Source organism: Halichoerus grypus, chromosome 2 (genome assembly GCF_964656455.1).
Source record: "Halichoerus grypus chromosome 2, mHalGry1.hap1.1, whole genome shotgun sequence".
Classification (NCBI taxonomy): domain Eukaryota; kingdom Metazoa; phylum Chordata; class Mammalia; order Carnivora; family Phocidae; genus Halichoerus; species Halichoerus grypus.
The window spans coordinates 112,246,575-112,270,843 of NC_135713.1; the positions used below are offsets into that span (position 1 = coordinate 112,246,575).

General features: G+C 38.3%; 1 protein-coding gene across 1 annotated transcript; it reads right to left on the minus strand.

Moving 5' to 3' along the window:
• Window positions 1-1,726: 1,726 nt before the first annotated feature.
• Window positions 1,727-19,242, minus strand: LOC118518763 (serine protease inhibitor Kazal-type 6). The gene is made up of 4 exons (XM_078066330.1): window positions 19,123-19,242; window positions 10,653-10,709; window positions 2,927-3,042; window positions 1,727-1,810 (listed from the first exon to the last, which is right to left on the minus strand). The coding sequence occupies exons 1-4, from the start codon at window positions 19,240-19,242 to the stop codon at window positions 1,765-1,767; spliced, it is 339 nt and encodes a 112-aa protein (XP_077922456.1). The 3' UTR covers window positions 1,727-1,764.
• Between the last annotated feature and the right edge of the window lie 5,027 nt (window positions 19,243-24,269).

Below are 24,269 nucleotides of genomic sequence, written 5' to 3' on the forward strand. Positions count from 1 at the left end.
TTTGCAAACTATGATACGCATAAATCTTAAGTGTGTATTCACTGAGGTTTGACAAATGTATATATCTCTGAACCTAAACTCCTATATTCTGATCATTGATTATTTTACATGTGACTTGCTCTTCTTTCTAAGAAATACAGGATTTTTGCCCTTCCACTCCCAAAGAATAGCTCAGAACTATTCAAGAGATAGTAATTGAATTATTTACCCAGTTATGGCACCTGAAATAAGCCTTGAAATAAATGGTAGTCTTAAGGCAGGCGAGAGATTTGTATGAGGAAGGAAGGGTAGCCAGAGGGGCCCAAGGCAGCACGAGAGGCCTTCCAGGAGGACAGGACACAGCGGTGGAAACAGACAATTTGTGGGGATAGCTGATAGGAACGTGGCCCGGCTGGAGGGGGCAGTTCTAATAGGAGAGAGGACGAGTGGGCCACATCGAGAGGCAATATGTCCAAACACGCACAATGACTCAGTTTCCAAACTACACGTAGTACCTATGTGTCTACATTAGAAGTAACTAAATTACACCAGAGAGCAGAAACTGAAGAGGAGAAAAGAGCTTAATTTCGCTAATGAGCAGGGCACTTAGTACATAGATAAAAACAGGACAGAGAAAAAGCCCCACATGATGAGAATTTTCAAAAATGTTAAAGGAACGGAATATAGACATTAAAAAAAAAAAAACTATGTAAATACTGAGAAAAAGAACAAAAATATCCTGGGCAGTGAAGACATCAGTATCATGCTGAAACCGATGACAGAGCACAATGGTTAAAGCTACTGATTTTCGAGCTCTCCTTACACGTCAGAGATTACTTAACTGCTTACATGTATCATTTTCTTAATCTTCACAATAAATTTAGGAGGTAGGTATTAGTCCCCATTTTACAGGTGAGTACATTGTAAATGAAAGAAGTCAATTGACTTGTTCAAAGACACATAGCTTATGTGAGAGCCCATGACTCGCATTCTGGTCCATGTGACTCAACGATCCACCCTCTTATAATTGCCTTATCTGAACTATGTATTATGTGGGCATTTGTCTCCAGCAAGGGGAATAGTCTTTAAGCACGGAAGAGCACAAATCCTACACTTGAAAGAGTTGAAGTGTGTATTTTCCCTAGCATAACCTAATCTCCCTGGCTCTTGATCTAAAGATCAGATGCACCCCCAGTTTGGTTAGGTCCTATTCGATAGTATACATAAAGGGTAACATCTCTGTGCATAAATCTACCATTCCATAGAGATGAAAAAACTGTGGTTTTTTGTGGAGGATGAATGTTTTATTTTTATATAAAGTACTTTTCCTGAATTTAGGAAGAAACAATATTATGTGATCTACCATCTAAATAATAGATACTGCAAAATAATTGTAAACATAATGTATTGTCACATTGTTAAAAGTCCCTCATTATCTACATGCAACTCCAAGAATAGGAAAGGGGAAGGGATTTTCCCAAGATCCCACAGTGACTGCTTGGTTGATTTAGATCCAAAAAACAGGTCTTTTTATCCAAGCTTATGCGAGGTCAATTATTCCATAATGTATCCGTATGTCTTCTTGATCTCAAAGTAAAAACACAAGCAATGCTTCTACAGAATTTACTTTATTAACAAGCAAATCCAGGGAAATAGATATAAACTGAACTACCCAAGAGGCAGGCAGAGTAGAAGGCGTATCTTTATAAATTTAAAGGCTCCATTAGAGAAAAAAAGAAGTGAGAAAAGAAGTGGCTGGAAGTCAGCACAGACACTGCACAAAATTCAGCATTTTCCTTGATGCTTTAGGTTGATCTTCCCACCACTTTTCCTGTAAAAGAGAAAGACAAATATATGCTCAGTGTAATATTGTTATTATTCATTACAAAGGTTGGAAAAAGTTTTGACTACGCAGAGTCCCTGCAATCATTTGATTCTATAGGTATCCACATTTATGATTTGGCAGAGGTTAATTAAATGTACTCAGAGATGACATCTGGACAAATTACAGAAAACACGAATCTTAAACAAATTTCAGATTTTTACCCAGGCTTGACCTCTTGGTTTCAATTGTTCATTCTCTGAGAGGAAATATGCATACAAACAGAAAAGGTTAAAGTGACCGGAGAGATAATGGCAAAGGTACTCTAGGGTCACAGTCCTCATAGAAGATGTAAGAGGTTGAACCAAATATTCAGGCATTTGGCACTTTATAGCAGGCTATATATTCAGTCCTTCTCAGTAATATGTGTCCATTAAATTAAATCTCTGTTTACCCTACTGCCTTTCTTCTCTGAGAAAGTTTGGTATTAATTAATCAGATATGTTACATAAGCAAGTAGGCACATATTAATTTATTAATTTCATTCTATGTGCCTGGCTCTGTTATTATTAATAGATAGTTATATAATCCCTGTGCTTAGGCATTTTACAGTGAAGTTGAGTGAAATTAAGACATTCACAGAAAACTCTAATACCAGAAAATGGCGAGGAGTGAGAGACTTTTATCTGGCTTAAACAAGGGTTATAATTTCCTTGGTTTTAGGGCAATCAATTAGACTAAAAGATTGATTGAATAAATTTTTATTAATTATAAACTGATCCCTTGGGAAGGTCACAGTTTATTGGCTAAAATCTATAGCATCTGTTCTGTTCCTTATAAACGTGTAAATTCAACACATATGGGTCCTTGATGGAATCTTCCTAGTATACTATGTAAAGTTTGACTAGTCTGCATTCTAAAGGATAATCTTTTCCTCTATTCTTTGTTGAACGGCTCTTTTTCATCAAAGTAAAAGAGGAATGAATAGAAATTTGTACCTTAGTAACATATAATTTGGTATAAAAGAAAATGTCTGAAAATAATTTGGATAAAATAATATTTTTATTGATGATAAATTTTCCCCAAACTTTTCATGTTTCTGATTTTGATGAGTATGATACTTACACCATTGCCTTACAGAAGGCACATTTATTGCCATATGTCTGGCCGTCAGAGCCACAGTGGGGGTTAGATTCCCGCGTGCAGTAGACCTTGGGATCCCGGAACTCACCACAGTCAATCTACCAACGTAAGCATGGTGACATTGACATAGTGAATTCTAGTCTATGGATCTATCCCTCAGAACAGAAGCTTCAGACAGCAAGCTTAAACACACACACACACACACACACACACACACACACGTGTGCTCCCGATGTAAAGCTTCCTGAAATAGAAAAATAGCTTTCCTTATCTGCTTAACCAGAACTTACTAAATGTAAATGAGACAGACTCTTTCTTTGAGACACAGGAAACCCATTTCTGTAGTTATGGTATTCAGGAGTAAGTTAATAATGTAAGGTAGATGCTTACTTCTTATATAAGGAGTGAGGTAAATGCTATAGGTATGACTTTTTGCTCCAACACTTAATTATTCGGAGATTAGTTTTTCAACTTTAAATGCTGCTTGCTTGCTCTTTTCTTTCTGCCTTTCTTTCTCTTCCTTTCCTTGTCTTCCTTCTCTCCTTCCCTCCTCCCTCCCTCTTTCTTTTTCTTTCTTTCTTTCTTTCTTTCTTTCTTTCTTTCTTTCTTTCTTTCTTTCTTTCTTCTTTCTTTCTTTCTTTCTTTCTTTCTTTCTTTCTTTCTTTCTTTCTTCTTTTCTCTCTCTCTCTCTTTCTTTCTTTGTATTAATTTAACTCTAATTGCAGTCTTTATGCCTTGCTATAAAGATATGGATGATTCTTGCATGGAGTTCCCATACGTTATCTAATGGCTTGTTAGTTTTCCCTGTTGGCTGCTACATCCATTTACTATCTCTTGAAAACAATGGTCTAATGTCTTTATTATTAACTTACTCTGTCTTGGAGTCTATTTGTACAATTTGAACTTTTGTGCCTACTATAAAAACATAGTAATAGCTGCCTAAGCTGCTCTATTTAGAAGGATTCTGAGGGTGCATCCAGCCTTGGTGAGAACACATACTATGACTAATTAGTAATTATCATCATGGGTTCTATAGAAGGGATGGTAGTACCTATGCACTAATATTTCTCCTTAGTTTTAGTGGTCTTTCAGAATAGTCTGGAGTTTTCAATTCAGTGTCAACTGAGTAAATATTTGGTGTGCAAATGGCATTTGAGTCATTTTATTCCAGAGTACAGGCAATATGTAATAGGTAAAACTGAACTCCTCCAAATGTCAGCTGTGTGAGCTGAAGTAACATTTAAACATGAACACAGGGGCCATACTTTACTCCATCTTAGTTCCATTAAAACAACACTGTCTTATGTTTATTAATTGATTCATAATATTTAAGCTACTCTTATATGGATTATGTGAGTTGAGTCTTACAATAACCCTGCTTGAGATATACGGTGAACGATGTTATATTAACTAGTTTACAGATGTGAATAGTGATCCTCAGGAAAATTACGTGGCTTACCAATGCCACACAACCAGATGTCACTGAAACCAGTGCTTAAACATATTGCTTCTCCTTGCTGGTCTAGAATTTCCAACAACCTACTATGGCAGATTTCCAACACATCCTCACTGAGAGAAATAAAGATCAACTGTCACTATGCACCCTTGACCACACTTACAGTCACGACATGGAGACTTCATGAAAATACCTTATTAGAGAAATGTATGGGCATAGGTGAGATGAATTATTTGTTTAAGATGAGTAAACCATTATATATTGATAAAGCCCTCTGATGGTTTGCATGGAGAAACACTCAGCAAAAGAATCACACTGCTGAGTTTAAAAATATTATCACATGTAACAGGTTTAAGGCACCTGAGACTATTAAATATAGATGTTTGTTGAAATTTGGCACTTGTACTGTTGAGGTTGGGCAGTAGGGTACTTATCAGAGATCTCAGGGCATGGCTTCGAGAAGATAGGCTTCTCATAGTCCCACCTAAAGTTCTACTTTTCCTGAAAGCTCTTAAAGATAACTCCATCCTCTCATACTACCTCCCGGACAGTAATCTTTCCTTTAGGTCTCCAAACAGAAAAAAGGCTGGAAAATCTTTGGGGTCTTATAAATCATAGGATAATTTTCTCAAAAGCTAATGTATTTTATACTTAAGTCATTGATGTACACATTTGCAGCTGTGTGCTTGAGTCAAGAAACTGTAAACACCAGAATCATCTCTGATATTTTCATTTATTCCACAAACAGCCAATGAGTAACTACTATTTGGAGGACACAGTGCTGGGCTCTGGTGATACAGAGAGAAATCAGTTATAAACAATATAAGCTCACCATCTCATCTGCATGAGGGAAGCAGAGAAAATGTAGATAACTGGGACGCCTGGGTGGCTCAGTTAAGTGTCTGCTTTCAGCTCAGGTCACGATCCCAGATTCCTGGGATCAAGCCCGCGTCGGGCTCCCCGCTCAGCGGGTAGTCTGCTTCTCCCTCTGCCTGCTGCTCCCCCTGCTTGTGCCCTCTCTCTCTTTCTGACAAATAAATAAATAAAATCTTAAAAAAAAAGACACAGATAACCATAGCATGATGTGTGGTCAATGCCACAGTGGGCCAGGCACGGGCATTGTGGAAGCTGAAGACAGGGCATCTTGGTCAGAGATACATGTGTCTCTACAGTCAGGTCAATGAGAAAAAGAAAAAACAAAGTCTCTTACATGAGAGAGACACCTCCTTAAGACACCTTTCCCTGGCAGTTGGCCCTCTGATCTTGCCATCCAGCCTCTTTTGTCCTTCAGAAAGTGATATGAAAGAGGCAGTTGGGGAGGGTTCACTGTTGGGAGTGTCTAGACACCACCCCCTCCCCAAACCCACTTTTCCCCTTCCACTGCCGCCTGGGAATGACCTGGAAGAATACAAGATTTCAACAATGAAAACCCAAACAATCAAATGGCCTATGAACAGACTTCCTCAGAACATAGACACACTTCATGCTTTCGGATTGTCCTGGCCTCTAGTGATCCCTGAAGGGAGCTAAGGAATCCTGTTACAGAATTTGTTCTGCTACACACAATTAACTAGTTGTGTCATCTTGGACAAAGTACTCAGAGACTCAATTTGCTTACTAGAGACTTGGAAAAGTAACAGTTTCCATGCTTCATTCCGAGCATTGTTATGAGGATCAGAGGTGGTCAAGAGGAATTGTAGAAAGGGTAGAATATTTGAAACAGCCCTGGGCAAGGATGCGGAAAATAAGCTTCTGATGGCAGGCCTGCTTCAACTGTACCATCGGACTAGACGGTCTCTGAGGACGCTTCCACCTTTGATGGTTTAAGTCTGAGCAGTGAGTGACTCTCTCAATAAAGTGGCTTAAATAAAGCTAAGTCCTTAGATCTTCAATTGGGTGGGAGAAATAACAACTTCTGCCCAAGTGCTTCCTCTTTTATATCTAGAGGCTCCTCTTCACTCAGTGCGTGAGAAATTTTAGCATGGTGACTGAGGACAGAAAAGGACCACTCTCTGAGAGCCCCGGAGGACAGGGAAGGTGAATGATGCCTTTGCAGGGACAGCCAGAAATCCCTTCTGGGAAGCAAAGAGCAAGGCAGGGGCATAGCAGGGCTGGGACTAGGAAGAGGCCAGGGCTCTCACAACTGGAGGAGAAGTGGGCTATGATTTCTGAATGTCATACCTTTTTTGTGCCTAAATGTCCTCTCCCCTTTTACTATACATGGAACCCAAACAACCGGCTTCTCAGTGGAAGTCAAAGCAGGTCTAGACCAAGGGGATGGTATGATTGTTTCTTCCTCCTTGAAAGTTTCCCCTATGAGGGATTTAGGAAACCCAAGAGAGCTGAAATTCTCCTCTCCCTGAATTGTTTAGAATCCCCTACTGCTCTGTCATGTTGGGGCACTGTCCTGTAGATGGAATCAGACAGACCTGGCTCTGAATTTTGCTTCTTTCACTGATTAGCTACATTACCTCATGCAAAAATTTGACTGCTCTGAGATTAAGTTTCTTCATCTTTAACGGGGCTGATAATGCCTATCTTCTGGGGTTATCGTAGTGATAAATCCTTTGAAAACACTTTGTAAAGCTCCAAGTATGTGCAAGATTGCTACTATGAATATTAACAATGTAAATTATATCACAATCTACAATTTTTGGAGCCCATTATTTTTATCCCATTTTAGTGAATTTTTTGATGTTTTTTTTAAAATTGGTGTTGGATTTAATAAGCACCTCCATTTATTTACTGAGTTCAGCTTCTGAAGACCATGTTTAGGCACTTGGGTGCCAGTGTTTAGTATCAGCCCGACCTCTTGTGGTTCTTCAAAGAACTGTGCCTTCTAAAATATTCTGGAATAGAGTGACACTTTTAGTACCCAAATCAGTGTTTTTTGCTAACGGGCACTACCAAATTATTTAACTTGTCTGGAAAATGAGCTTGTATGGTTACTCAATCAACTAAAGAGTCAGGATCATTGATATTTTACTCTAGCATTTTAGTTCTACAAATAAAGCCAATGAAAATTTGCAAACACACACAATCACACCCATACACCTTAGAGTGTAGGACTTCATCTATTCTCCCCTTTACTGAAAAATACTAGTTTAGGCACCCCTAAACTACTGTTTTCATTATAATACTTCTTTGCTTAAGAACTGAGGATAGTAAACACTAACATGTATTTATTTGCTCAGAAAATTATGCTGCTCAATATGAATTCACGTGCCCTGCAAAATGGCTTCCTGTTGCTGATCAGAAGTAGCATGGAAGGGCTCAGTCAGTTGAGCGGTTGAGCGTCAGACTCTTGACTTCAGCTCAGGTCATGATCTCAGGGGTTTGAGATCGAGCCCCGCATTGGGCGCCGTGCTGGGTGTGGAGCCTGCTTAAGATTCACTCTCCCTTTCCTTGTACCCCTCCCCGCCCCCCCAAAAAAGAAGCAGCATGGAGCCACAGATGGTCACTCAATGTGGAGTTGGGTGTCCTGAGATGGTGACTGCACAGCTTTACTGCTGTTGGTAACCTTGAGTGAGGTAGGTCCTCTTTCTGAAGCCCGAGTTTCCCTATCTCTAGTTAAGGTATAGATGCTGGTTAACACTGCCAAGTTATATTTAGTGTCCTGTCAGTATCTTAATTAAAGTTAAAGCAAGCTAATTAGGAAAAATGAACAGCCCCAAACATATTTTAGGCATGGAGCATTGTTTTACTAACTATACTAAAATTTACCATGCTTTTATCTTAAAATGCTAACAAAAATAAATGTAGATATCTCAAAATTATTGTAAAAGAAAATGGTTGACAGTTATTTATTTTCAAGCAGTTTGTTATGTTAATTCCAATCTGGAATATTAATTTAAACAGCTCCCTAAGGATATGGTTCCCAAATACCCAGCCTGGTAAGGAAATAAGAAAAACAAAGACAAAGTAGTGAGTGGTTCTAAAAGCAAAATGTATTCTGTTCAAAAAACCATCCTTGCTTTGAGATTATGTCTTTCAAGCATTTTGGTATTATACTATAATTTCTTTAATGAAGGCTGATGATGGTAAATATTAGTTTTATGTTTAATTATTATTATTAGATTTTTATTTTTATGTTATATAATATTCCTACTTGGCAAATTAAAGAGTTGGCAGCTTATTAGTCACTTATATTTACAGGGAAAATTTTACAGGACTACGAATTCCCAAAGTGCAGGAACATGCTTTTTGTTTAGTTTGAACACTCTTTTTGAAAGAATGTGAAATTTTACAAATCAATAATTTAAACTGCTCATTCTAATTTCCCCTCAGGTGTTCCATCATGGAGAGACTTCCTGGCATGAGAATATTGACTTTGGTGTTAAGAGAAAACGCTCTCCCTTTTGTCCTGGCTGGATCAGACTTGAGCAGGCATGCTCCCAAGGTTAGTTTCAATTTCTGCTTGTCGTTGGGACTGCCATCATCCTTCCAGACACACAGAAGAGAAACGTCACCTTTGTGCCATCTGAACGGTGGCTCCCTCCTGGCCCTTGATATTTGAGCGCAAAAGAGACAGCAGTCTTGGTCAGGCAGGCTTCGTTCATACGAATCCAGATACCTAAGGCCAGAACAGGGCTCTGGAGATGCTTGAATCTGTATTTTCATCTTAGAGATGTGGAAACAAAGGCAAAGAGAATGGAAGAGACACCGTTCGGATCACACAGCCAGCAAGGATTTGAACAAGGACTCATCTATACTGTCTTGAGGGTGTTTGAGTGCTCCAAAGTCACTGCTTTCCAGCATCAGATAAATACCAAGAACGTAGGATCAAAACTCCTCAGCTGTGTGATTCTTACTCAGTAAGCCTGGCATGGTGCCTGGGGATCTGCACATTGAGGAAGCATCCCCCAGGATCCTCAGGCAAGCAGACTCTAAGACTTGGGTCCGTCTATAGGAACAGAACCAGTAAATAGCAGATTTTCAATGAACCCTAGAAAGCACTAAAAATCCAATCTGGAATTCCAAGCTGAAAGAAGAAAAGCAACTTGTGTGTTAATGAGAAAACTGGGGTTAAATTCCATTTATTTTGAATCTCTGTGTAATGGCCTTATCATATTTTACTACCTAAAGGGATATGGAATGTTGGTCTGGATCTTATGTCCTTTCTCTGTTTGTTTTGATATTTAACATAGATTATGCTACCATATACATTTAAACATAAGGATAAATCAATTTTAAGGTGTATAATTACATATAGCAATACAAACACACGTGTGCATACACTAAGACACAAGTGTACATGCACACACGTGCACACACACACACACAACACACTGGCAGTTCATTCTAAGGTATCATCCATTGTAAGATGCATCTCAATTTCTGAGATGCTAAAATTTGAAAAAAAAAAGTTTTATGCAAGTGGTAGGTATACTAGGGTTGGAAAATATTTTTTAGCTCCTTTGCCAACTCCAATCAGTTGGCAGTAGTGTCTGGGAATTTTTGATGCCAAAAGTTCTTGAGCACAACGAGGCTAACCAAGAACCAAGGCCAAAGTCAAGTGAACACATTCAGTATAGACACAAGAGCAGGACTGGCAGAACAAACACCACTGATTTGTGTTGTCTTTTGGTAGAACAAGAGACTGGAAAAAAGGTGGTGGATTAATTTGGAAAAAAAAGAATCAGCCAAATAAAGAAGATAACTTGTGCCTATTCCAATTTTTAACCCCAATTGTATTTAATTTCAAGTGAATCTCTTTGTACATACTCAGTGCAACACACTTAACAAGCTTGCTCTCTAAGCAGAAAATAAAAGCCTCTGGCCTAATATCTCCTTTAGAAGCTGCTCATGATTGATCACTAAGTTATCCTTCTATAGTTTACCAAATGCTCCCACATAGTTTATGTAACTTAAATCTAATTCTATGAGGTGAATAATATTATTCCTTTTCTATAGTTGTGGAAATTACGGCTCAGAAAAGCTGAGTAACTTGCCCAAGATCACACAGTGAAATCAGAGACTAAGCATTAGCACGATGACAGATTCGTCCTATTTTTATTTACATTCATTTCACTTTAACAAAATCTGAGAATAGGCATTTAGGGTCTTTAAAACTGTAAACAGTATACTCAATGAGATATTGTAGTTAAAAAAATGAGTTACTTCTGATTTCTGCATTTGGGCCGCATGTTCCTTGTTTCTGCTCTTTTACCCATAGGCAAACCTCTGTTTGGCTGGGGAATACCAGCCAAACGCCACCCAGGTCTGAAGAATAGGTAGAAAATATACACTGACCTGTCCTCCTTGACTGAAGACACCTGAAAAGAAAGCACAAAATCCAAACAATGTAGTCTTTGAATGTGCAAAAAGCAGGATTTGTGAAATTAGGACACCCTCAAGCTGGGAATGATACCTTTTCTTGATTCTTCGTCCCCTGAACAAGTCATGGTGTGGTAGTTTTATTGTTTACACCTGTTCATTTCTCAGGGCACAGCAGACACTTCAAAAGTGATTTATATATATATAATGTACATGGACCATGATGGGTAATATTTCTTGGAGGTTTGGGGGGAAGTTAGAGGAAATAGTTTAAGGATCTGGAGATTCATGTGACAGTCCTGGTCGAGTCACGAATTTACTATGGGAATGACCTTGTCATCTCTGGCTTCAAGACAGAGAAGTTGGGTTGGAAAGTTTCCTCTCACTTTGACAGTCCAGGGTTCAGCACATGCAGACCTCCCCAAAGCCTTTGTCCCAGGCAGCTGGGGAAGACACTACATTTGTTGTTTGTTCTTTGAGCCCCAAATTGCTCTTCTGCCCTTTATACTCAACCAGCTTTGAAGACTTGGCCCAAATATAGACTCGTAAGGACAAACTCATTCTCTTTTTTTGTGACTTATTTCTCCTGCTACATCTTTCTAAATTCCTGAAAGAGAAGACAAGTCCACAAATACAGTCTTGCTTCTCTCTCTCTCCCTCCCTCCATCTTTAGGATTATGTGTGTGATTTTAAGTTGTGGCTAATTAGCTCAGTGGTTTAAAATACTGATATAATAGGGTGCCTGGGTGGCACAGATGGTTAAGTGTCTGCCTTTGGCTCAGGTCATGATCCCGGGGTCCTGGGATCGAGTCCCGCATCAGGCTCCCTGCTCTTTGGGGAGCCTGCTTCTCCCTCTGCCTCTGCCTCTCTCTCTCTCATGAATAAATAAATAAAATCTTAAAAAAACAAAAAAACGCTGATATCTTTCTTTTAAAATAAATAAATAAATAAATAAAATACTGATATAATAAAGGTCTTGGGTTGAATTCTGGTATGAGCCGTTGAATCTTGATCTGGCCATAACTGCAGAATTCCTAATGCCAACAACACTTCTCACGTGTAAGCCCAAGGGCACTTTGATGACAGAATTGCATGAGTACAATCCTTCTCAAGTGCTGGCCTGCACTTGCAGGAGAACAGCTGGAAATACGTCAAGTGTATTCTCTATTTAAGGGGAAAGGAGAAACAAGGCTTTTGAATTTAAAAGGAAGTTAATGAACATCTGCTGTAGTGATTGCCCACCTTACTGCAGCCACGTGGCTGGTTATTACGTGGGAGCTATGCTTGTGGTGAGCACGCAGAACGTACATACTTGGGGAATCACTATGTTGCACACCTGAAACTAATGTAACACTCCATGTCAACTATAGTTCAGTAAAAAAAAAGAGGATTTCTCCACTAAAAAAACCACAAAAAAAAACCAAAAAAAAAAAGCACAATGTCAACAACAACCAAAAAATAAAGATTCTTAGGACAATCGCTCGAAAATTCCATTCTATAAGATCAAATAGGACCTGGGGTGCCTGGGTGGCTCAGTCGGTTAAGCATCTCTTAGTTTTGGCTCAGGTCATGATCTCAGGGTCATGAGGCTGAGCCCCGCCTAGGGGTCCACACTCAGTGGGGAGTTTCCTTGAGACTCTCTCTCTCTCTGCCCAACCCTCCCCTCAGCCCACCTCGCCTCACACTCTCACACGTACTCTCTCTCCCAAATAAATAAATAAAATCTTAAAAAAAAATATCTCTGATAGCAGCAAACTTCAACTACTTTTGTCACAAGTGCTGTATCAGACATGGAAGTTCCCAGGATGCAATCTCATTTCTGGCATTCTACAAATGAGAGAAGATCTCGAAATGCTGTGCTATTTCTCCAGGTGACACAGGTCATTAGTGAAAGAGGTGGGCCTAGGTGCTGGGTCTAGAGTCTCTAGCATGTGCTTTGTCCACTGCAACAGCAAAGAGTAGAATAATAAAGAAGGAAAGAAATAGGTACAGTGAAACTGTTCATTCATATGATCCTGTGATGAAAAATATCAGATTGAACTGTATTATCCTTTAAACAACCCGAATTGATAGAATATATGACTCTTGCTCATTAAAGTGGCCAAAGATATTCCCTTGCTTGAAGAATTAATTCACCACCAGCATATACGTTTTGACATTTTAAGATTCCATAACTTTCCTGAAGCATTCTCCAAGTTGCCTTCTTCCTCCTTGTTTCAATTTCAGTTATTTAAATTCCAATTATAAGAATAATGAGGACAGGAAATCTTTCTTTTGTCTTGGAAGCCAAACTACTAGTTACAACAATTACTCATCCTCCAGACTAGTTCTGTGGAACAAACATCTGTAATATCCAGAAGTCCTGGATTCAGGGGCGCCTGGGTGGCTCAGTTGGTTAAGCCACTGCCTTCAGCTCAGGTCATGGTCCTGGAGTCCCGGGATCGAGTCCCGCATCGGGCTCCCTGCTCAGCGGGGAGTCTGCTTCTCCCTCTGACCCTCCCCCTCTCATGTGCTCTCTCTCTCAAATAAATAAATAAAATCTTTAAAAAAAAAAAAAAAAAAAAAAGAAGTCCTGGATTCAAATTCTAAATTCTACTTCCTCGTTACAAGTCCTTTGGCAATTTTAAGTTCTTTATGCTACAGTTTTTTTTTATATGTAGAGTATAAACATGAATACCTTGCCGTGTGTATTGGAGATGATGCAGAAAAGCCCTCAGTACATGCCTAGAATATAGTATATGCTCAACAAAACATTATTTTTATCATTACTATCACCATTCTCATCTCACAATCATTATCACCACTACAATGATCTCAGAATTGGCCTTTAATATCAAGATTGTTAGGATTTTGAAATATGGTAGATAAATACCCTTATTTCCAGTTCAGTAGGAATACTGGATTTTAATTTTAAGAAAAAAAAAATGAACTCACCCAAGAAAATGCTGAAAAGAGCCAGAGAGAGGAGCAGAAAGACCCTCAATATTCTCATGGTGCCAGTTAGCTCACTCAGATCAAGGTTCCTTTGTCTAGCTCAGCTTCTGTGTCAAGACACTTCCCAGGGTACTAAAACACACACTGAGACATATATATATATAGACATGATCAAGGGAGCTGGGATCTCCACCTACCTTATAAATCACCTTCTAAAACCATATGCAAATCTACACAATTAGGGCATTTATTGGGACCTCTTACCAACTTAAAGAAATGCTTCATGCTCTCCATCATTCTTAAAAATTAGAACAATTATGTGAGTTGCACCTTAGATCTTATTAATTGAGGATGTCATTTTCTACCTGTAGTTTATGTTTTCCTAACAACCAATATATCCTCCCTACTCTTCCCTCTAAGGTTTTGCTACATTAAAGGGATAATTCACTGGTGGAGCCTGCTTGATGTCTAGGTCTCTTTCAGACAGGTCCTGCATGTATATGGTCCAGATGAGTAACCACAGGGGAATGGAATCTAGGGTGTAACTTGGATTTTCAAAGTCCATGTCATCCAAGGTGTACCCCAAAGAAATAGGTATTCTACATTGTCACCAGAACTGTGTTAGCAAAAGCATTTTCTGGGGAGGAATCAGCCTGTTAATTTTAAAAATCATTACTGTAGTCAAATGCCAGTGATTTTCAATTATTTTTTTTAATTTATTTTTTTTTATTATGTTCAGTTAGCCAACATATAGTATGTCATATGTGATTTTCAATTCTGAAGTCAAAATGAAGAAGGGAGTCAATGTATTTTTTTATTTATAAAAATTATTTTTATCCATTCATTAGTTGATGGTGTTGTATGGAAGTATTGAATCACTGTATTGTTCACCTAAAACTAATATTACACTGTATGTTAACTAATTGGAGCTTAAATAAAAAGTTAAAAAATTATTTTTAAAAGTTACTGAATTAAGGAATATTTAAAATAAGTAATATGAACTATTTCCCTTTTCTCTGTAAAGTAAAAAAAATAGTCATAATAAAACTTTTTTTTTAGCTCCTTGAAAATATACTGTTCATACACATAGATGAATCCCATTAACTATCATGGTCAATTCATTTGCAAGAGAGATCAAAGAGTGGGATGTCCATAGCTTTCTTTGTGGGAACAACAACAAAAATAAACAATGGTTATAGTGATAATGAGAAAGTCTGTCTCAAATCACAAACAGCTACTTAAAATACCATGAAGAAAAACGGAGCACTTTAAAGTGTTGGAAGAACATGCAAAATGTGTCCAGTTTAAACACTCCTATGTGGAACATAAAAAAACAAAACAAATGAATAAACAAATAAACAAAAAGCACAATCAGGCCTATAAACACAGAGAACAAATTGATGGCTGCCAGTGGGAAGGGGGGTGAGGAGTTGAACAGAATGGGTGAAGGAGAGTGGGAGATACAGACTTCCAGTTATGGATGAGTAAGTCACGGGAATAAAAGGCACAGCAGAGGGAACACCGTCAATGACATTGTAACAGTGTATGGTGACGGACACTGGTGGTGGGTATGGGGTCAGGTATAGAGAAGCCGAGTCACCGTTTTGCACACCTGAAACTAAGTAACACTGTATGTCGACTGGAGTCAAACAAAAAAATTAAAAGATTAAAAAAATAAACACAAGTGATTAGTGTTTTATGTATAAATAACTCAGAAATTCTACTTCTAAACAATGGGCTTCCTTTTCCAGTAATCACTTTGAGAAAATATATACGTAGTTCAGATATTGTTCCTTTTATTTCAGGATACTTCTTTTCTTTTTGGAAATTGACATATTAATTTGATTCATCTCAGAATTTAGGATGTGTTTTCAGTCTTTGGAAATGGCAACTATATTGCATTGAATTTGGTAATCAAATAAAATATTGCTGTTTAATAAAAAATGAGGCATGACTGTAATAAAAATAAGAATTATTTTCTTTTATTTGCTTTTCTGACAGTTTTAAAAGATGTGAACTTGAAGGGTAGAGGAGATGGGGGGATGAGGAGTACAGGTAGGAAAGAGAGGAAAGGAATAAGAAGGAAAAGCACCTGCTTGGTTTTCATTCTAAGGAGTGTGCTGTAACACACACGTAGACACATACATGCTCACAAATACATAATCTTGAAGTCCTTTGCAGAAGGTCGTGGGTCAGATGTCAAGCACTAAAAGTTTCAAAGACAACTAATGAACAACCTTAACAATTGTCTTTAAATTTTTCTTGAATCTTTATGGGAAGAAATTTTGTGGCTTCCTAATATTCTTACCAATTAATATGTGCTCAGAAAATGTTTGATATATAACTGAGATTGAATTATCTTTAATCGGCAAGACAAATGTATTCTGCTATTATTGTGACGTGAAGAAAAAAATAATAAAAATAAAATTTCATTCTTTGACACAGAAATCTTAGCTTATATAAAATTGAATCCACTCTACTCAGTATATTAGGTCCAAACTTCATTAATGTTTTATCAGAAGAAAATAAAAAATAGATTTTATAATTAATTGTGATCTTTAAGGACATTTACCTCAATCTCCCACTCAATACAAATCAAACTAATGTTCTCCTAAGAGAAGTACATAGTACTTTTATACTTACTGGTTCTGTGATGGATAGGAAAGAGATAGAGTTTGATTCCAGATAGACTCGGAATGCACATTCCACTTCTGCCACTTCTGCTCTGTATGATTTGAGGGATGTTAATTAACCTTTCTGAATCTTAATATTCTTTTTTTTTTTTTTGTCAGAGAGAGAGGGAGAGCACAAGGAGGGGGAGTGGCAGGCAGAGATAGAAGCAGGCAGAGGGAGAAACAGGCTCCCCTCTGAGCAAGGAGCCCGATGTGGGACTCCATCCCAGGATCCTGGGATCATGACCTGAGCCGAAGGCAGACGCTAAACCAACTGAGCCACCCAGGTGTCCCTGAATCTTAATATTCTTAATAAGATGGCTTTCTGGGTTCTTTTCCTGCATCTTATACTTATTTCTTTCACTTTCTTGGCTCAGAAACAACTTTAGTGTTCTGTCAAAAATTTGCATTCAGTCTCAAAATTGTTTAGGCTTGAGTCTGTCATCATATTAGTGATCCCTTTCAACCTTGTGTCAACTACAAATCTAGTAAATGTCCTCTTGATCATCATCAATATCATTGACAAGTGTTGAACAAAATAGGGTTGAAGATATTTCACCAACTTATGTCCAAGGCTACTCTATTTAAATCAATGTTCATGTTTTGGGCATGGTAGCAATTTCACACCCTTATGAAATACAGTGAGGCACACTGGGCATGACTTGCTTTTAAAGAATCTATGTACATTCCTGGTCATCCTCATCTTCTTTCCTAAATGCTCATGTTATCGTATTTCCTGCTCCTCCCGTCATAGATTCGGCACCCCTTTCAAAATAAGTTCTTCATGGTTTCTCATTTATTTGCATTATGCTTGTATTTTCCTAACTTAAGTAATGATGTTGCTTTTGCCTGGGATGTTCTTTTCTCTAATTGCTACATGTCTAAATTCTACATATCATACAATGAGAAGTCCAAGTTATAATCTCTTAATAGAACATTTCTTTCTCTCTCTCTTTCTTTCTTTCTTTCTTCTTTCTGTCTCTTTCTTTCTTTCCTTCTTTTTTAGAGGGAGAGAGCACAAGCAGGGAGGGGTAGAGGGAGAAGAAGAGAGAGAATGCCAAGCAGGCTCTAAGCTCAGCACGGAGCCTGACATGGGGCTGGATCTCATGACCCTGAGATCATGACCTGAGCCAAAATCGAGAGTCAGGCTCACAGACCTGAGCCACCCAGACGCCCCTCACAGAACATTTCTTAATCCTCTAAGGTAGACATCCTAAACTGGTAGCATGAAGATTGACTCTGACTTATTGATGTATTTTATTTGTATTTTTTTATTTGTATTTTAATGGTTTAAAAAATTTAAATTAGTCCACAACTTTTAAAGTATGAATATCTAACAAAATGTTAAATACAAGATTTCTGGAACTTTTGGGGCCCTTCATTGCCAGGGCGAAAGTCACCTGAAGTTTAGGGGTAACTGCTTCATTCGCACGTGTCATTGGCTCACTCATTTGCCTTACTTGTTGCTGGCCCTAGAAGGCTTTTGAGTTTGAGAATCGTGTCCTTTGACTGTAATACTACCTATTCTTCTGAATTCTCTTGACATGTATCTTTACTTTTCTTGTGAAACTGTTCTACTTTGTAAAATTATGCCCATCTGACATCTCCTCTATTTGTCTAGATGTTCCTTGTGAACAGAATCTGTATCTTATTAGTCTTTTATCCTCCAAATCTTTGTCTTGTATTTAGCAGTTACTCCGCATTTATTCAAAATACATATGAGATTTTTAAAAAATTAGCATTATATATTCATCAGAGATCATTAGTTACTTGTAGCCAACATTTTTCAAAATCTATCCTCTTCCTTCTTTTACACACGTAGATATTTGCTGTCTAGTTTACTATCATATCTTTCACTTCTTTGATTTCCTCTAGATATAGTTCAACAGGACTGTAAACCTCACTTATAAACCCCTATATATTTACCTGCTTCCTAGTAAGATAGAGGGACTACATCCTAATACTCACTGACTCTCATGCAAGAACGCATAGACTGCCAATCACATAACTGGGAGTCAGATTTTGTAACCTGCTGATCCTTGAGCGGCAATTGTCTCTCTATTCAATTCATATAACCTTCTCTAGTCACTGCCTTTGCTCCACCATCCACACTCCCTTCATATCCCGTTTCATTATGACCAAGGCTATTATGTTTTTTTATATTACTTTAGCTCCAGTAGAAATCAAACTAAGTCATCAAGTACACTTTTGGAAGTTAACTGATGTTATGAATCTTAATATAGTATTAGGAAAATTTCTATTTCATTCAAAGATTTCTGTCTTCCTGATTTTCTTTCTTTTTCATGTTTTTGTATATTTCTTCATGAATTCACTTTTACGGTTGAATTTTGCATATGTTTTCATATTAAGCCTCCTCAAATGTCTTATTTTTAAACTTAAGTGTTATAGCTCCACATCAATTTGGATAAGGTTCAAGAAGAGATTACCACAGCATAAACTTAGGAATGCTATGAAAGGGTGACACTATTCCTTAGGCATCCTAAAAAAAGGTCAGGGTCACCTTATTTCCTTCTTTGACAAGGTAACTAGACTGGTAGATGTGGGTATAGAGTAGATGCAGTGGACTGAACAGTGGCAAGGCGTGAGACAGTCTCTCGGAGTGTAATTGTGAAGGGACAGAGAATTAGGAGCAGACTCCTTTAACTGGTTCAACAACCAAACAAAAAGATGCTGATGGATGAATTAACACACCTGGGAAGAATAGAGTACTGTCCCAGTCAGTGCTTTCGTAACTGACTTCAATGAAGGTATAGAAAGCATGCTTTAAATATGAAGTTATCTATTATCCTCTCCTTTTGTGGTTCATTTCCTTGACATACAGAGAACGTTTCATCTTGTTCATTTTGGCTGGTCATCACTGCATCACCTTCACTGATTGTATCAAATTCATCAGTTAAACTGTTGAAGGTGTCAGGGCTGGAGATCACCCCTGTGGTCATTCATCTCTTTCTTCTTAGAACTTCTATAAACTGTTCCACAGAAACTGGTACTGGATTGCTATGTTATGTTATTGACTGATGAGTCTTGTTCTGTAGCTTTATCTACAACACGAGATTATGATTTGAAAGAAAGACAGGGGTTTATCTTATTCTCTTTTAGATTCTCCTACTGATATTTTTTGAATGAAAAAGTACAAAAGGTTTTCATCTTCACTTATGTTCTTTACTTATTAATCTTTTGGTTCTTTTATCTAAATGGCCTCCTAATCTTCTCTGTCACTCTTTGAAGTTGAGGTTCCTCAATGGTTTCTATTGCGTTATTCCTGTATTCTAGGAGCTTACAGTTTAGCAAGTAAGATACATACAATACAATTCAAGTATCATGTAGTAACATTCTAGAAAATACCTTGTTTCTGAAGTGCCATGAATGCATAAAGATCTGACTAATTTTTCTAAGATAGTATCATCAGAGAAGGGCTCATTAAAAAAAAAAAAGATACACTTGCACAACCATGAGTCTTGAAGGATAATTAGGAGTTCTGTGGCAAAGTAAGACTGGGTGGGGGGGGGGGGGGATGTTGAGAAGAAGAGGAGGACACAGGGAGAGTTACAACTGAACTAAAACCCAGGCAAATAGACACAAGTGTGGGAAAACTATTGACTGTATGAACACCAAATAGCTCTGCAGGCTGAAACACGGGCTACCTGATCAAGATGGTTGAAGAGCCCTGAAAACGGGCCAGGACCAAGTAGTTCCTGAAATGTCATGGTGTTTTCAGAGCGTGCAGTGGCCCAAGGTGATTTAGAGCTAGCTCTGAATCAGACCGTAATAAAAATTCTTGCTGGCACACTGACTTTTCCTACCACCCTCAATTGAAATTCATTCACCCTCTGGAAAACAAGCTAGGGTGAATTGCACATTGATAACAATGGAAAAAAAGAAATAGTTTCAGCCCGACTAAATGTCTGGCTGTGCCTGCTCCTTTTGAAGCTTAATTACAACCATCAGAAGAAGCTTCTTAAATGTTTCTTAACAGTACAATATGAGGGGAAAGTTCGCCAAAGTCTTAAAATCACAAGGAAGCAGTGTTGCCCGGGTCAGGTGATTTAGTTCAAACAAATCATTATTTGGTTTGCCCTAAATGGGGGGGCGGCTGGGGGTGGGAAGCCTCTGCAAGATTTTTATTTCTAAGTTCTACAATCCCATTATTTCTGCTATCTGTGTTCTCTCCCAAGACTATCAATTGGGGGCGGGGGCAGCTACCCTAGGGAAAAATAAGTGGGAGTGCCTCCCCATTGCTTAACAAAGCTTAGCCAATAAAATTAAAGAGCTTTTAGCTCAGGATGCAAGGTTCTTCTGTGATCTGGCGTATCTTCTGTCTCAATTTCATCTCCCAGTGTCTTTGCCAAATAGCAGAGGCTCAAACCACTAAAATCCTCAGTAATCTTCATTTTTCTCTTCCTATACTTTGCCCACTAATATTTTCTTTGCCTAAAACACATTGTTGCTACCTCTGCCTATCACAATCTGACTCAACTTTCTTGACTAAGCTAAGGTAAAGCCTATTCTAAAATGTTTTCCGCAGTTGCCCGGGAAGGAATCAGTCTTTCTCTTCTAACTTATATTAAAATAGAAGCATTTCATTTATAATGAAAAGCATTTTACCTTTCATGGCCTATAGCACGTGGTATAAGTCTTTACCTTATAGAAGTTATTCATTATTACTTAAGATACTATATAGCTTTTGAGAGTAGAGATTTATTTGACATATGCCAGTCAAAAATAGTAGGAACTATAAATAAGAGTTTAATAATAGTAAAAAAAAATTAGGAGAAGCTAAATAACTATGTTGGGTAGAAGAATCAATGTTTATATGATTCAATTTTCAAAAGCTAGATTTATTGTATTTGGTTACATTGCATATAGAGGGCTATGTGTTTGACTTGGGCTTGATGCCTGAGTATAAGAGAAATAATCCTGTATCTATCAGACAGTACAACCCAGAAACTCCCTTATCCTCATATCCTTGATGCAGGTAAATTTTGCACCATGCCTTTTATTACAAATTGTTTTATGTAAGATAATGATATAACACATTACCTCTATGTAAATAATTTACACAAGAGGAAGTGCTTCTCAACTGTGTAATGTCCCGGTGACTGTCTGTTTCCAGACAGCTTTTCTCCAAGCAGTGATGAAGAGACCCAGTCTCCTTTCAATTTGGGCTTCCACATGTGGCTTAAATTTGCTATGCTCATTTGCATCAAGGTGGTAGGAAGAAGACAAATACTGTGGGGCACCTGGGTGGCTCCGTTGGTTAAGCGTCTGACTCTTAATTTCAGCTCAGTTCATAATCTCTGGTCATGAGATGGAGCCCCAGGTCAGTCTCCATGCTCAGCACAGAGTCTGCTTGAGATTCTCTCTCCCTCTCCCTCTGCCCTGCCTGCTCATGCTGTCTCTCTCTCTCTCTAAAATAGATAAACACAGTCTTTAAAAAAAAAAAGAAAAATATTGTGAAGGGTTCACACATGATTCTTCACCAACTTGGCTTAAAAGTGAAATGTCACACACCATTGCTGAGAACTAGTCACATGATCACACTTACATGCAACAAGGGTGGAAAAACCAATTTCCTTGTTGGGCTTTCACTTCCTAGCAATGATTCTATATTCTATTGGTGGGGTATGAATTTTGTAGATAACTTGTCCCCCTGGCTCCGAGATAACCATGCACACTCCTCTTCCCAATCTTAAGACATACACACTTGACTTCTCACGAGAGGCAATCCAAAATGCTATCCAGTCATTGCAACCAGCAAAAAGTCCTGATTTCTGAGAGTAGCTTTTTATGGCGACCCATATTGTAAGGAATGCTGCCAGCCCCTATTTCCTCTCCTATACTAATACATAATGGAGGAGCTTGCACAGGGTCACCACAATTCAGGCTCCCATTTGGAAAACAAGAGCAATGAGATACACAAGCCCATCACCAGAACACAGCACTGACAAAATCTGCTTCCCTGGGCTTAGTGAAGTCTCCTGCTCTGGTAATGGGGCACATTCTTTGATAATACTCTGATTTTATTACCTAGAGAATGTCCTTTTCCCCAGTTCTTTGCAGTTTCTGGCTCTACCCTCTGATAGGATCTTATTTCCCTTTCTTCTTTCAAGGACCAATCTAAGAGTTTGGAAACACATTTAACCCTGGGGCTAAACTACTTTCAAACTACTTCATGGTCCAGTTCAGGGGCTTAAAGTTTATTTAAGGTAAGTGGTTTTTTATCTTGGCTTCTAGTTTCTCTGGCAATTCCACTTGAAAAAAAAAAGAAAAAAGAAGAAGAAAAAAATAGTTTCTCCAGCAATACAAATCCTCAAAATTTAGAAGTTTCCTGAATTATTTCTTTTACTTGTTTCCATTTTGGGGACTACATTCAGAATCCTTTCCTATTGCTGTAATTCTAAGGCCTACCTTAAGTCTTTTCTTTCTTGATCTCCATTCTCTAGCTCTACATTTAAGGATGGAATTTGTGGCCATCTGAAATAATGAGCGTAGGTGGGAAAGTAACATCTTTAATATGATCTTGGCAACAAACCTGAATGACTTTTTTCAATGGAGAAAATGCACGTGACTTTCGTTACTAATGGGTTTTTTCAGTCTGTTTCTTACCTTGAGAGGTGAAGGCAAAAAGCTTTTTACTTTCCTCAGAAGCCTCACATATCTAGGTGTTCTCTATGTTCCCTTTAATTTCTACTAGTAAGCCTCCAAATACTTTTTTCAACTCACGTCTTTTTCATCATATGTTAAAATAAGAAAACAAAAACCAGGGGGCTCCTGGGTGGCTCAGTCAATTAAGCATCCAACTCTTGGTTTCAATTAGGATCATGATCTCAGGGTCATGAGATCCAGCCCCGCATGGGTCTCCATGCTCAGCATGGAGTCTAGTTGAGATTCTCTGTCTCCCTCTCCTTCTGCCCCTTCCCCTGCCCACAGTCTCTCTCTCTCTCTCAAATAAAATAAATAAATAAAATCTTAAACAAAAAAAAAAAAGAAAAGAAAAGAAAAACTGGAATATACTCTCAACTATGACTCCTTCCAATCTTTTCCCCCAGAATGACAGGCTCAGGAGGCATCTGGGGTAGCTCTTGCTTCATCACGGTGTGACAGTTGTAAAACCCAGTCTCAAAGCTGTTCACACTCTTCCCATCAAACAATAAGGTCCATAGTCCATCTCCTTCAACCTCGGCAGGTTTGGGATTTTGCCGGTCAGTGGAGTATGCCAGAAGTAAGGCTGTGTAAGCTTTGAGGGTAGGTCATATAAGTCTCCACAGTGTGCACCCAGCTGTCTTGGAATGCCTGCTCTTAGGATGTTCCTTCTTGGTGCGCACGTTCAATAGATTTGAAGTGTGCCTTTTGTTCAATAAAGTGTTAGGCAAAATGATGCATAAAGAACCCAAAACATTTTTGAAGAAATTAAACAAGCCTAGACTGAAAGAGACAGTAAGAAATGAAGAGGCCATGTTTTGAGCAATATGATACAAAACATCTATGGACAGGAGGCAGGCTCAGAAAACCACTCAGCTGTAAACACAGGCCATGTTTTATGGGGTGTGTGTTTTTGATAGGGGCAAGGGGAAGGTAACTCAGAGCGAATAACCAAGAGAACAGAGGACAGACTGAAAACAATTACTCCCAGATAGCAGTGTGGGGCCTTTATCAAAAACTAGCAACTTATGCCTGATTACTGGAGATCTATAATGAAGGAAATGGCATGATAAAAAGTGTATTTAGACTGAATTATTCTGGCTGAACATATCATGCTGACATGTAATGCTGAATGTTGAATGCATACTGAAAGAGTGGAAGCAAGGGTGGTAATTAGATTATTGTAATAATTCAAGTGAAATAAGACAGGGGCCACACTGGGAAATTAACAGGGAGGTGATGAAAAGTGGTTCGCTTTGGGGTGTATTTTGAAGATGGAGCCAAAAGACTTTGCTGATGGATCAGATGCTGGGTGTGAGAAAAA